The sequence below is a fragment of the Leuciscus leuciscus genome (genome assembly GCF_965113295.1).
Source record: "Leuciscus leuciscus genome assembly, chromosome: 18".
NCBI classification, from domain to species: Eukaryota; Metazoa; Chordata; class Actinopteri; order Cypriniformes; family Leuciscidae; genus Leuciscus; species Leuciscus leuciscus.
The window spans coordinates 3,177,816-3,190,276 of record NC_138742.1 but is presented as its reverse complement, the minus strand read 5'-3'; the positions used below and the strand labels follow the sequence as shown (position 1 = coordinate 3,190,276).

Here is a 12,461-nt window from a genome sequence, read left to right as displayed (position 1 = left end):
TACAAATGAGAACAATAGAAGCAGTTAACCTAACAATAGTGCTATGACCCTTCCCAGATTAATCTAACACAGTACATGTACTGTTTTTATTTTTATATTATAAAGATAATAGAACAGAAGATAAAGTGTTAGTATTAATGTAATTAGTATTGTAAGTTTATGTATATAAACTTTGTAAGTGAATGCAAGCTAGTATTAATGTAATTAGGATCACACACTAAAGATGAAGATATGGAATAAGCTACAGGTCCCCTAAATAATGCGCTGACAGGCCGTTTCTTTCACTTGTTTTATTTATTTACTCATTTCAAAAAAGCACTGATGGAGGAAGGTGGATGTTTAGAGTTTCGGGTGACGGTAGTCTTTGCCTGCAAACTTGGCCTTGTCACCGAGCTCTTCCTCGATCCTGTTGAACACACACACACAGACAGATGAGAGTTGGCACACACACAGATTGTCCTTTAACCTGATTTGTGAGGTGTATGATGTCACCGCTGACCTCATCAGCTGGTTGTACTTTGCCAAACGCTCCGATCTGCAGGGGGCGCCGGTCTTAATCTGATCACATGAGGAGATGCGTTAAGTGTGGCAGAACATTTGAGAAGAGACTGTTTTCACAGCGAGGGGATATTGCGTCGCTGCTTAAAGGTGCAGTGTGTAAGTTTTAGCGGCATCTAATGGTGAGGTTGCGAATTGCAACGAACAGAAGTTACGGTGGTCGACAGGAAGTGATGTCGTTGTCTGAGACAGCAGAGAGTAGCCATTTAAACAATGAGGTTTCTTTACAAAGATAAATTAAGAAATTAGTTTTACTTCATTATTCAGTAAAACAATGTTATAGCGAATATTATTGTTACTTGTTCATCATTGTCAGTGTTTTATTCGCTGACTTTAGCTAGCTTCTTTACATGAACAACATAGTGACGAAACGCGTTTGTCCGCTCAGGGCCACTGTAGAAACATGTCGATGTAAGTGTATGTAGATAGAAATGGCTCATTCTAAGGTTATAAAAACATAAAATACAGCAGAATTTACAGCTGATATTGCATTTGTCAGCAGATCCTCCTAAATATCACACAATGCACCTTTAATGCGTATAGTGGGGCGGAACATTCAAGAACTAAACAACGTTATTTTGTATTTGTTTTCGCTGTGTGATGCGTTTGGTGTACCTGTCCTGTGCAGAGACCAACCACCAGGTCAGCGATGAAGGTGTCCTCGGTCTCCCCGGAGCGATGGCTCACCATCACACCCCAGCCGTTAGACTGAGCCAGCTTACAACTACACACACACACACACACGTGTAAAACTGAGCGGTTCAATGGAGTTTTGCAACACTGATAGAGTTGAACACTGATTTAACAGAACGTAATCAACTTTGAACTGAATAATGACACTGTATGATGAATTACCAGTGAACTGAATTTAAGAATTTAGCAACATTGACACGGTTATTGAACTGAATTGAATGTTTCATAATTGACGAAATTCAGCATTGACATTTATTGAACGGAACAATGACACCATTTAACTCAGTTTCTGTTGTAAAGCAGTTCTACAGAATCATTCTTTTCATAATTGATGAATTTTGCAACATTTACACTATTATGGAACTGACTTGAATCAACATTGAACAGAATTTTGCCTAATGACACCATTGAATTCTGTAGCGCTGCTTTACAACAGAAACCGAATTGAATTCTTTTCATAATTGGTGAAATTCAGGATTGACATTTATTGTACTGAATTGAACAAACCTTGAACTGAATTTATTTCATAACTGATGAATTTTGCAACATTGACACGATTATTGAACTAATATTAAACTGAATTGAATGTTTCATAATTTATGAAACTGTCAGCATTGACATTTATTGAACTGAATGGAATCAACATTGATCTGAATGACAACATTGAATCCTGTAGAACTGCTTTAAAACAAAAACTGAATCGAATTTTGCAACATTAAAACTTATTGAACTGAATTAAATCAACATTGAATTGAACAGAATAATGACAATATTGAATTCTGTGAAACTGATTTACAGCAGGAACAGACTAACATTCCTTTAATAATTGATTAATTTTTGCAACAAACACCGTTATTGAACTAAACTGATCCAACATTGAACTGAATGAAGCTGAATAATGACTATTGAATTCTGTAGAGCTGATTTACAACAGAATACGAATTGAATTTTCATAATTGATGAATTTTGCAACACCGACACCGTTATTGAACTGAATTCATTTGAATGACACTTGTCTTCCATAGAGCTGCTTTTTAGCGGAAACTGAATTTCTTTTTTATAAATGATTAATTTAGCAACATTTGGTTAATATTTTGCCATTTATTACGGTGAAGTTGCTCTATATTATATAAAACGCTATAGATATAAAGTTGATTTGACTGTCTATATCAGGAGAATCATCATGGGCCCTGTAGTGCAGCTCTGCGAGGAGGCCGTAATGGGCCCTGTGGTGCAGCTCTGCTAAGAGGTCGTAATGGGCCCTGTGGTGCAGCTCTGTGAGGAGGCCGTAATGGGCCCTGTGGTGCAGCTCAGTGAGGAGGCCGAAATGGGCCCTGTGGTGCAGCTCTGCGAGGAGGCCGTGCTGTATACTCACGCCTGGATGGACTCGGTGACAGAGCCGATCTGGTTGACTTTAAGCAGGAGGCAGTTGCAGGCCTTCTTCTCGCACGCCTGCTGGATGCGTTTGGGGTTCGTCACGGTCAGATCGTCTCCCACCACCTGGATGTCCACAGATCCTGTAAACTTGCTCCAGTTCTCCCAGTCGTCCTGGTCGAACGGATCCTCAATGGACTGAACTGCAGAAAAGCCCAGACGCACATAAACAGGTCTGTTTGTGCACAAACCATGTGTGTGAGAAGTGTGTGTGTGTGTGAGAGAGAAAGAGAGCGCCAGTGTGTGAATGTGTGTGTGTGAGAGAGAGATCCAGTGTGTGTGTGCGCATGTATGTGTGTGAGAGAGAGAGCCAGTGTGTGAATAAGCGTGTGAGAGTGTGTGTACCTGGGTAGTTCTTAATGAAGCTCTTGTACAGATCTCCCAGCTGCTCTCCAGTGATGTGGCGCTTCGGGTCGTCGGGTGATTTGAAGTCCAGGTCATATTTTCCACTCCTGAAGAACTCGGATGCTGCAACATCCATCCCGATGATGATCTTATCAGGATAGCCGGCCTTCTCGATGGCGGATTTCAACAGCTCGAGAGCTACAGAAATGCATCTTTATTAGAGAACGGTTAAACTTTTTTTTTTTTTTTTTTTTTTTTAGTGTATAAACCAAGTGGCAACCTTAGTGTCTCTCTTGAATCCAACACAGAAGTGACTTAAACTGCAGTTCATCGACTGGCCACTAGAGATCGGCTCCAAAAGAGAGTCAATCCCATAGAACCCAATGTTAAAATACCCAACTTTACAGCAGCATACAGGGGCGATCGAGACGCTGGGTTTATGAGCTATACTGGGACCAGCCACCAGGGGGCAATCGAGACGCTGGGTTTATGAGCTATACTGGGACCAGCCACCAGGGGGCAATCGAGACGCTGGGTTTATGAGCTATACTGGGACCAGCCACCAGGAGGCGATCGAGACGCTTTGACTTCACTTGTGCGGCACGCTTAGAATAAACTCATGCAATAACTCGTACCCTCGTTGTTCTCGAGGATGTTGGGTGCGAATCCACCCTCGTCTCCCACGTTGGTGGCGTCTTTGCCGTATTTGGCTTTGATGACGTTCTTCAGGTTGTGGTACACCTCAGCGCCGATCCTCATGGCCTCGTGGAAGTTCTTGGCTCCCACAGGGAGGATCATGAACTCCTGCATGGCCAGCTTGTTTCCGGCGTGAGAGCCTCCGTTGATGACGTTAAACGCCTGAAGGGAAAGAAACGAGAAGAGAGGGATGAGCGCGGAGACAGACAGTAGTGCTGGGGGTATACCGGTTCATACCAAATACCGGTGTTTATTTTTGTTATAATATGAATTTAATATACAAATCGATTTTTAGTATGTCGCTTCAACAATGTTGGGAACGCGGCGTTTTGAGAACATTGTTTGAGGGTCTTTTCGCGGTAACTGTGGTGATGCACTTGTGTGTGTTACTAAGCCTGATGGTGAAGATGGAGGGGTTAAACTATAATTGATAGCGGTCAAATTATATTACAGTGTTTCCCATACATTGGTTCACAATATCAACACAAATAGATCTTCCAAAAGGCTTTGACATCGTTGAATGAGCACTGCACGTTTCAAAGTCAAAACGCGGCTCGGGAGTTTTTAATATGAACGTATCTTTGAAGAGAACCGATACTCTTCGATGTTATTTTCCTGATAAAGCAGCATTTATGAGCGTTTATTAAAGCGCCTCCTGCTGGCGACTCTTTGTAAAACAGCATCATTCTGTAGGGCCTTGCAAACCTTTATTAATAAGTGTATAATTTAGAAAAATACCGTGATATAAATTTTTGGTCATACCGCCCAGCACAACTAAAAAAAGACTAATAAAAAAACAAAATAAAATAAATAAAAACAAAAAACAGTTTAAATAAAACTGAAAATATAAAAATAAAAACTAATTCAAAATATAAGTAACACTAAAGGCATACAAATAATACTAAACTAATAAATAAATGCACATAATTAGTAACGTAAATGAAAAATTTTATAAAATAAAAAAAGTTGAGTTTAATAGTAAACTAGTTTAAAATATTAACAAATAGAATATTATAAAAATAACCTTAAAAACGAATAAAAATGACAAATGCACAAAATAAAATTACTAAAACTTAAACAGATTACAATGAACACAAAAATAAAAAAGCTCATTTAAAATGTTAATAAATATTATAATAGCATACAATACTAAAATGCCGCTTCATAACCCTTAAAAATAGTGTGATCTAGAAGTTTGTTGGGGCGGCACACGTACGGGTACGGGGAGGATCACGTCTTTGTTTCCCGCGAGGTCTGCGATGTGGCGGTACAGCGGGACTCCCTTCTCAGCCGCGCCGGCCTTACACACCGCCAGACTCACACCCAGGATAGCGTTCGCTCCAAACTTAGCTGTGGGGGAGAGTGTGTGTGAGAGAAACTAATGACACGGGTTAACATGTGTGAGAGTGAATAAATGTGTGTGCATGTTGTTGAGTGTGTGAGCATGTGTATGTGGGCATAAATGTGTGTGTATAAATGTCTTTGTGTGGGTGTGTGTCCAAGCGTGTGTATGTGGGCATAAATGTGTGTATAAATGTTTTTGTGTGTGTGTGTGTGTGTGTGTGTGTGTGTGTGTGTGTGTGTGTGTGTGTGTGTGTGTGTGTGTGTGTGTGTATTAATGTTTGGGTGTGGGTGAGAATGAGCATAAATGTGTGTATATAAATGTTTGTGTGTGTATAAATGTTTGTTTGTATGTGTGAGTGTGTATATTAATGTTTGTATGTTTGGGTGTGGGTGAGAATGAGCATAAATGTGTGTAGGTGTGGGGGTGTATATATATATAAATGTGTGTATGTGTGTGTGGGTGTGTGTACGTGTATATTAATGTTTGTATGTGTGAATGTGTGTATTAATGTTTGTATGTGTGGGTGTGCGTGAGCATGAGCATAAATGCATGTATATAGTTTGTATGTGTGAGTGTGTGTGTGTATATATAAATGTATGTGTGGGTGTGTATATATAAATGTTTGTGTGAGTGTGTATAAGTGTGAATGTGTGTGAATGCGTTTGTGTGAGCGCGTGAGTGTATAAGTGTGTGAGCATGCGTGTATACAAATGCACGTGCGTATAAATGTGTGCGTGCGAGTATAATTGTGTATGTGTGAGACTGTATGAATGTGTGTGTGCACAAGTGTATATAAGTGTGTGAGCATAAGCGTGTGTGTGTGTGTGTGTGTGTGTGTGTGTGTGTGTGTTATTTACATTTGTTCTCAGTTCCATCGAGTTCCAGCATGAACTTGTCAATTTTCTCCTGATCGACGACGCTGAACTTCTGTTTAGAGAGAAGGATGATGGGGTGACATTAGCACACACACACGTTGGCTATTCACAGTCATCTTTGATCAGGAACAGTAAAAGTGTAAAAAATAAAATGATATAAAATAGTTTCACTGCAGTTGTAACAAAAGAAATGATCTTAGGTTATTTAGATCTGTACACGAGAGCATGTCTTCACTTGTTCAAGCAAATATGCAAACTTTCACAACTGCACTACAGTAAACATCTACATTTCTATAAGTTGAAACCAAGAAAACAAGAGAATCTCATGCATTTGATCATCAGGTGAAAAAAGAAAATATTTGATTGACAGGTCAAAACCATGTTATGCATGTAGTGGCCAGTAGATGGCGGTTATTCATTCTAATATTTATGATGGGATGAATCAAATAAATGTGAATATTTATCAGGTAAATGGAGCATTTCATTAGTTTAATTATTCAAATTGTATATATTTTAAATACAAATGTACATATAAGAAATACTATGAGGTTAAAGGGTTTATTAGGTTGGAAGCCAAGAATTTTAATAGGCAAGGCAAGTTTGTTTATATAAATATGATACCAAAAAGCATCACGATAAACAGTGTGTAAAAGTAAACGCAGAACTGAACATTTTTCAAGTTCAAAATATTTCACAAAATAATTTGTATGTTAAAAATGCTATAAAATAAACAGTTGTTCCACATTTGACGTTGGCATCACACAAACCGAGCCGCTACAAGGGTTTAGGAGCATTTCCATTGCAACTTGTCAAAGGATGAATTGGAGTGAGCTTCATATGCATAATTTATTATGATGATGATTATTAAAATATGTGAAAAAGGAAAAAGGCAATCCATGATCTCACCTTCTCAATCAGTTTGGGAGCGATCTCCTTGTTCACATGGTCCACGGCCTTCTGGGTACCTTAAACACACACATACAGTATATTAATATTTGTCTTTGTGTGTAATGAATGAGGTGTGTGTGTGTGTGTGTGTGTGTGTGTGTGTGTGTGTGTGTGTGTGTGTGTGTGTGTGTGTGTGTGTGTGTGTGTGTGAGATGTACCTTTGCCCAGGTAACGGGTTTTGTCTCCATCTCGGAGCTCCAGAGCCTCATGAACTCCAGTGGAAGCACCGCTGGGAACAGCCGCCCGGAAACGCCCTGAAACACCAGAAAACAATCAACTCTTACAAACTTTTCCTCAAGACAAACTCTGAATGCAGAACTGAAGTAATTTAAGTAAAAAAAAGATATATAAAAAATGTAAAGGCCTTGAAGTGTGAAGATTATTGATCTACCTGCCGGTCTATTCAGTAAAGGTTGCTAGGGTGTTGCTAGGTGGTTGCTAAGGAGTTGCTAATGTGTTCTGTTGTTACTAGGGCTTCACCAGATTAAGTCAGTCACTGCAGGGTTATATTTAGATTTATGTCTATACGAAGTTAACCGAAAAAATTATTAATGAATAAAAACTATATAGACTTTTTAAATAAATTATTGATTAAAGTAACTTACAACAAAATAACTTAAACTTCAATGAAAACAAAATTATTTCAAAATAATGAAACCACAATAGTATCTCAGTGACACTAAAACACAGCATTTGTACCTTTGCTTGTGTAAAGATCGACTTCAACAGTGGGGTTTCCTCTGGAGTCGAGGATCTCACGAGCGTGAATCTTACTGATGGACATCCTGAGAGAGAGAGAGAGAGAGAGAGAGAGAGAGAGAGAGAGAGAGAGAGAGAGAGAGAGAGAGAGAGAGAGAATCTTTTGCACTGAACGTTTAGTTTCTTCATTTCTGCGCGTAGCAAATAAAGTCCTGTTTGTTTGTTCAGATAGCATATTTAAAACGGTCAGCAAATTGATAGAGAAAACCATTTTTATGAATAAAAAAAATTGGAAATTGGTCAAATGAGTTAAGACCTCTGCACAAACCCTTAAAATACTGTACACACACGGTCACCCCTCAGCTGTCTGGTACAGTCTGAAGTGTCGCTGCTATTAATAGAGCGGCTACAGTAGAAGACAGAAAATACCTCAGGAGAGAGTGTGTGTGTGTGTGTGTGTGTGTGTGTGTGTGTGTGTGTGTGTGTGTGTGTGTGTGTGTGTGTGTGTGTGTGAAATCTCAGTCATACCTCAACGACTCCATATGACCTTTACAAAGCCCTGCTGAACCCTGACCTTTGTGCACAACATTCTGACCTTTGCATTTGAGCAATGACACTGTAAGAGCCTCACACACACACACTCACACAGCTTTATAGAATACATTAGGCCGACACAGTAGATCTGATTTACTTCAATTAATTAATCGACACCAGATCTTCTAAATTTCAATTTGATGCTGTTGGTACAACAAGTTTGTTTTTTTCTGCAAGTTTTGCAGATTTGTGGTGGAATATAAATATGTAAACAATGCAAATGTAATTTCTCTGACAGACAGACATGCAGATGGACTATGGAAGATTGTTTCTAGCATGGAATAATTAAAGGCAATTGTGACTCACACAATTCAGATTTTATAACTCATCTCACCATTGCAAAAAAGAAAAACCTCAAGAATTGTGAGAAACTGTCATAAATATATTTTCTATTCCGTGGCAGAAACAAGCGTCCATCCACGTTCCCTTCGGGTTCGTCTTTTCTTTTTTTTAACCCTATTTTTCATATTTGAGAGATAAAGCAATGTTCAAAGCTAAAGCAATGTTTCAATTTGTAAATCAAAGTTCTAATTTTTGATACCAGTTACCAATCATTTATTTTTTCCAATCAAGATATTGATACTTTTTATAATCATCATTCATTACAATGTCTTTATTCTAAGTTTTGCGAGATGGACAGAGCATAAATCACCAATCACAGCACAGCATTTTATCGAGCGCGCGGTGCTGCCCACGAACGTGTGGCACGTGATCACACAAATCCAACTATCTATAGGCGCGTGCACATTGACGCAACAATCAGTTATTAAATAACCACCTAATGACGCAATGTTTAGCTTTTAGCAATATGTGGACTTTACCCGAAGTGTAACTTTTATATAGGTTTTTTTTATAAATAATAATAAAAAATGATAATTGTGCATCGCATGTCGTTTATTAGTCATGATGTTAAATCTCCACTGATGGTCCCAGTAAAACATGAGTTTAACGGTAACGTTTCCGATCTAAAGCCGAAGACTCTGATGGTGTCACCGGAAGCGTGAAGGTCATTTACTAACAGAAAGTTTAACGGTCTTATATCTGCACCGGTTTAACAAACTCAGCGTTCATCTACAGTCTCCACATTACACACTATATCTCCTAACAGCAAACTTACACACTCGTCCAGCTTCTCAGGCTGAGTAAAGTTTAATATGAAACCTCTACAGGTCCCAGATCAGAAAACGTCTCAAATAACGACCGAGATTAGCGAGAGTTCGGTCATTAGAGCTGATCTCAGATCAGATGCTCCAGTCAGGAAGTAAATCCACATTAGACTTTAACGCACTTTTGCAGATCTCGTGCACGCGCCCGTTCGATACCGCAAAGCAAAGTGTCAGAAATCCTTCATAAAAACACAGTTGCAGTGAAATATGTGCGTCTTTACCTGAGGGCGAGTCGCGTCGGGGTCAGTCTCGGCGTTTCACAGGGTGTGAATGAACAGTGAAATTGCAGCGCCGCAATTTATAGACGGTCTCTAAACTACGCTCCCGTATATGGGAAAGACTTTAGGGAGCGTCTAAAAACACCAAACGTTTACAGAGCGCGCGAGTGTTTCAGGACACGCATGTTTCATATTACAACAAAGTCATTCAATATGTAATTGTCATCAGTTTGAAGAGACAGTTAATCATTTGTTTTGGGACTGTGTGTGTGTGTTGCAAAGTATTTTGGGTTGACTTTTCAATCTTTTTTTAAAAGGTATCTATCTTCAAACTTCTGTATTATAAGCCAAAAAATAAATAAAAATCTACTTTTTGCCGAATTTTATATTCACAAATGTAAATTTTCAAAGAAAAATCCTTCTTTTTTATTTTTAAGAAAGAGTTTGGTATGTATATAAACTCCTTGAGGAAATCTGAAAACTTCGACTCGATGTCGTAAAACATTTAAGCTAATTTAATATTCTTTGTTGTTTTGTCTTGTAACCCTCATTGTTGTCTATTATTCTTCATTACTGTTTTGTCTTGCATAATATATATATATACGTATATATAATCACTCATTTAAACAATATATATGCATCTGCTTTGAATGACGTTAGAAACCATGACGCACTTCTTTTAATTAATTTATTGTAATTTACCCAGGCACTATTATATTTATATAATAACCTGATGTGGTTCTAACTAGTCAAATCCACATCAGGCTTTATATACAGGACACAACCTGAATACATACACACATCAGGCAATAAAGCATTAAATCAGCAGCTAATGTAGTTGAAGTGCCAATGTTTGACATTCTACCAGATCAATCTTGCCATTTTTAGATTAACGGTCACTTATTCTGGATATGTTTGGAATGGATTGTATACTTCTACACTGCATACTGAAGAGTGTGTGCTGTGAGTGCCTGTTATTTAGACAGATGTCTAAATAAACATCAGGTTTATTTCTCTGGTTAAATACGGCAAATCTTAGTCAATATATTTGGGTATTCCACGCATACTGAAAATGAACATGCAACTGCATACTGCAAAATTAGTACAAGTTATATAGTTGTATGACCACCTGTGAACAAAAGGCCTGTTTGATTCCATGCACTTCATCCAATATCAAATGTGCCCAATCGGGTCAGCCTACAAACATACGTCATTACTGCATAACTTTATAAGCATTAATATTATTATATGTGCAAATGAGCAACATTTTTAACAGATTTGTGATAATTATTAGGGCCTCTGCTATGTCTAAAATATGCTTGCTGCATGAAGTATGATAATATGGCTGAATGTGTATGTTCTAGATCAAGTCTATGGAAGTCAAGACTCAAGTCTGTTTCCGCCACAGAATAAAACATTTTAAAATATAATTGCGACTTTATTTATCAGAATTGTGAGCTATAAAGTCAAAATTGCGAGATTTAAACACAATTGCAAGAAATAAACTTGCAATTCTGACTTTTTTCCGCAGAATTGCGAGTTTATATCTCACAATTCTGACTTTATAACATGCAATTGCAACTTTATGTCATGCAATTCTGACTTTATAACTCCAATTCTGAGAAAAGATGTCAGAATTGCGAGATATAAACTCGCAATTGCAAGAAAAAAGTCAGAATCGCGAGTTTATATCTCGCAATTGTGTTTATATCTCGCAAACTGTGTGTTTTTTGAGAGAAAAAAAGTCAGAATTGCGAGATTAAAAGTTGCATTAATTTTTTTATTCTGTGGTGGAAACAAGCTTCCATAAGAGTCAGATATTTATAGATCAGGGATTACAGAAAGAAGAGGTCAATGATTGAGGACTGTCTTTTCCTTTCAGCCGAGGTGTAGAAACACTCAGACTCTCCCTAGTCGACCTCCAGACTTGAATGAAAGGTCAGGGTTGAATTAAAGGGGGAAATGTGAGAGTGCGTTTGGGTTCGGACCTAAAGGGCACCTATGATGATCACACACACACACACACACCGCACGCCTCTCTTTTCCCTGTTTCCCCCTCTCTACCCTTTAACACCAGGCTAAAATTAGTTTCACTATCACGAGAGCTGATGGACACTTGTGTTGTTCGGGAGCGGCCGCAGATTCACAACACTTGACATTCAGCCGTTACATACGGCGTTAAATATGTCAAAAATAGTGTCGACTGCTTTGAGCGATGCATTCGCTTTCTTGGGCTTCAAACTCCCATTCACTCCCATTATAAAGCTCGGAAGAGCTAGGATTTTTTTTAATATAGATCTGATTGTGTTTGACTGGAAGACGAAAGTCACGTAGGCTACACCTGGGATGGCTTGAGGGTGAGTAGATTATGGGATAATTTACCTTTCTGGGTGAATTAACCCTTTAAGGCCTATTCACACCAAGAACAATAACAATACAGACAACTATGATAACCTATATTAACCCCCACACAAATGGACGATATTGTTTTGGTTATTAACTCGTGCTGCGGTTTTTTCCACGCTCAGAGTTGGAGTAAATCACTCCCCATAAGTAGCAGTGCTTCGCCTTCTGAGAATATAGTTCCCAGTATGTATACGGTTAGAAGATGGTTGTGTCTCATGTGACCTTGTTATTCGTACACGCTGTGACTATACAAATCACAACATGTAAATAGGAAAATGATGGCGTTATTTTGTCACTTATTGGGAGCAGTATGCTAGCTGGAGCCATTTACCTCCAGTCTTTGTGCTAAGCTAGGCTAGCGGTGGGTGCGTCAGACAGAGTTACGGCACGCACGGAGATGAGAAGGGTATGTGTGGACTTATCTAACTCTGGGGGATACGGTGAATAAGCTAAAGTCTCAAAAGGTCGTTGTGTTCCTTTAAAT

At 38.6% G+C, this 12,461-nt stretch overlaps 1 protein-coding gene across 2 annotated transcripts; it reads right to left on the bottom strand.

Moving 5' to 3' along the window:
* Positions 1 to 275: 275 nt before the first annotated feature.
* On the bottom strand, positions 276 to 9,704 carry eno3 (enolase 3, (beta, muscle)). 2 transcript variants are annotated; one of them, XM_082145671.1, is made up of 12 exons: positions 9,575 to 9,704; positions 7,594 to 7,679; positions 7,053 to 7,148; positions 6,853 to 6,911; positions 5,929 to 5,998; positions 4,943 to 5,076; positions 3,666 to 3,888; positions 3,031 to 3,228; positions 2,627 to 2,828; positions 1,174 to 1,282; positions 500 to 558; positions 276 to 406 (listed from the first exon to the last, which is right to left on the bottom strand). In XM_082145671.1, the coding sequence occupies exons 2-12, from the start codon at positions 7,676 to 7,678 to the stop codon at positions 340 to 342; spliced, it is 1,302 nt and encodes a 433-aa protein (XP_082001797.1). In that variant the 5' UTR covers position 7,679; positions 9,575 to 9,704; the 3' UTR covers positions 276 to 339. The 2 variants fall into 2 exon arrangements, 1 of the variants encoding a protein (XP_082001797.1); XR_014199812.1 differs by lacking the exons at positions 276 to 406; positions 500 to 558 and having other exon boundaries at positions 2,627 to 2,934; positions 3,009 to 3,228.
* Between the last annotated feature and the right edge of the window lie 2,757 nt (positions 9,705 to 12,461).

Coding starts and splice junctions, on each gene's coding strand:
- eno3 (XM_082145671.1), bottom strand. CDS start 7,678: ATGTCCATCAGTAAGATTCACGCTCGTGAGATCCTCGACTCCAGAGGA. Junction 3,229..3,665: donor CATCCTCGAGAACAACGAGG/GTACGAGTTATT, acceptor GCATTTCTGTAG/CTCTCGAGCTGTTGAAATCC. Junction 1,283..2,626: donor GTCACCGAGTCCATCCAGGC/GTGAGTATACAG, acceptor GTGTGTGTGTAG/TTGTAAGCTGGCTCAGTCTA.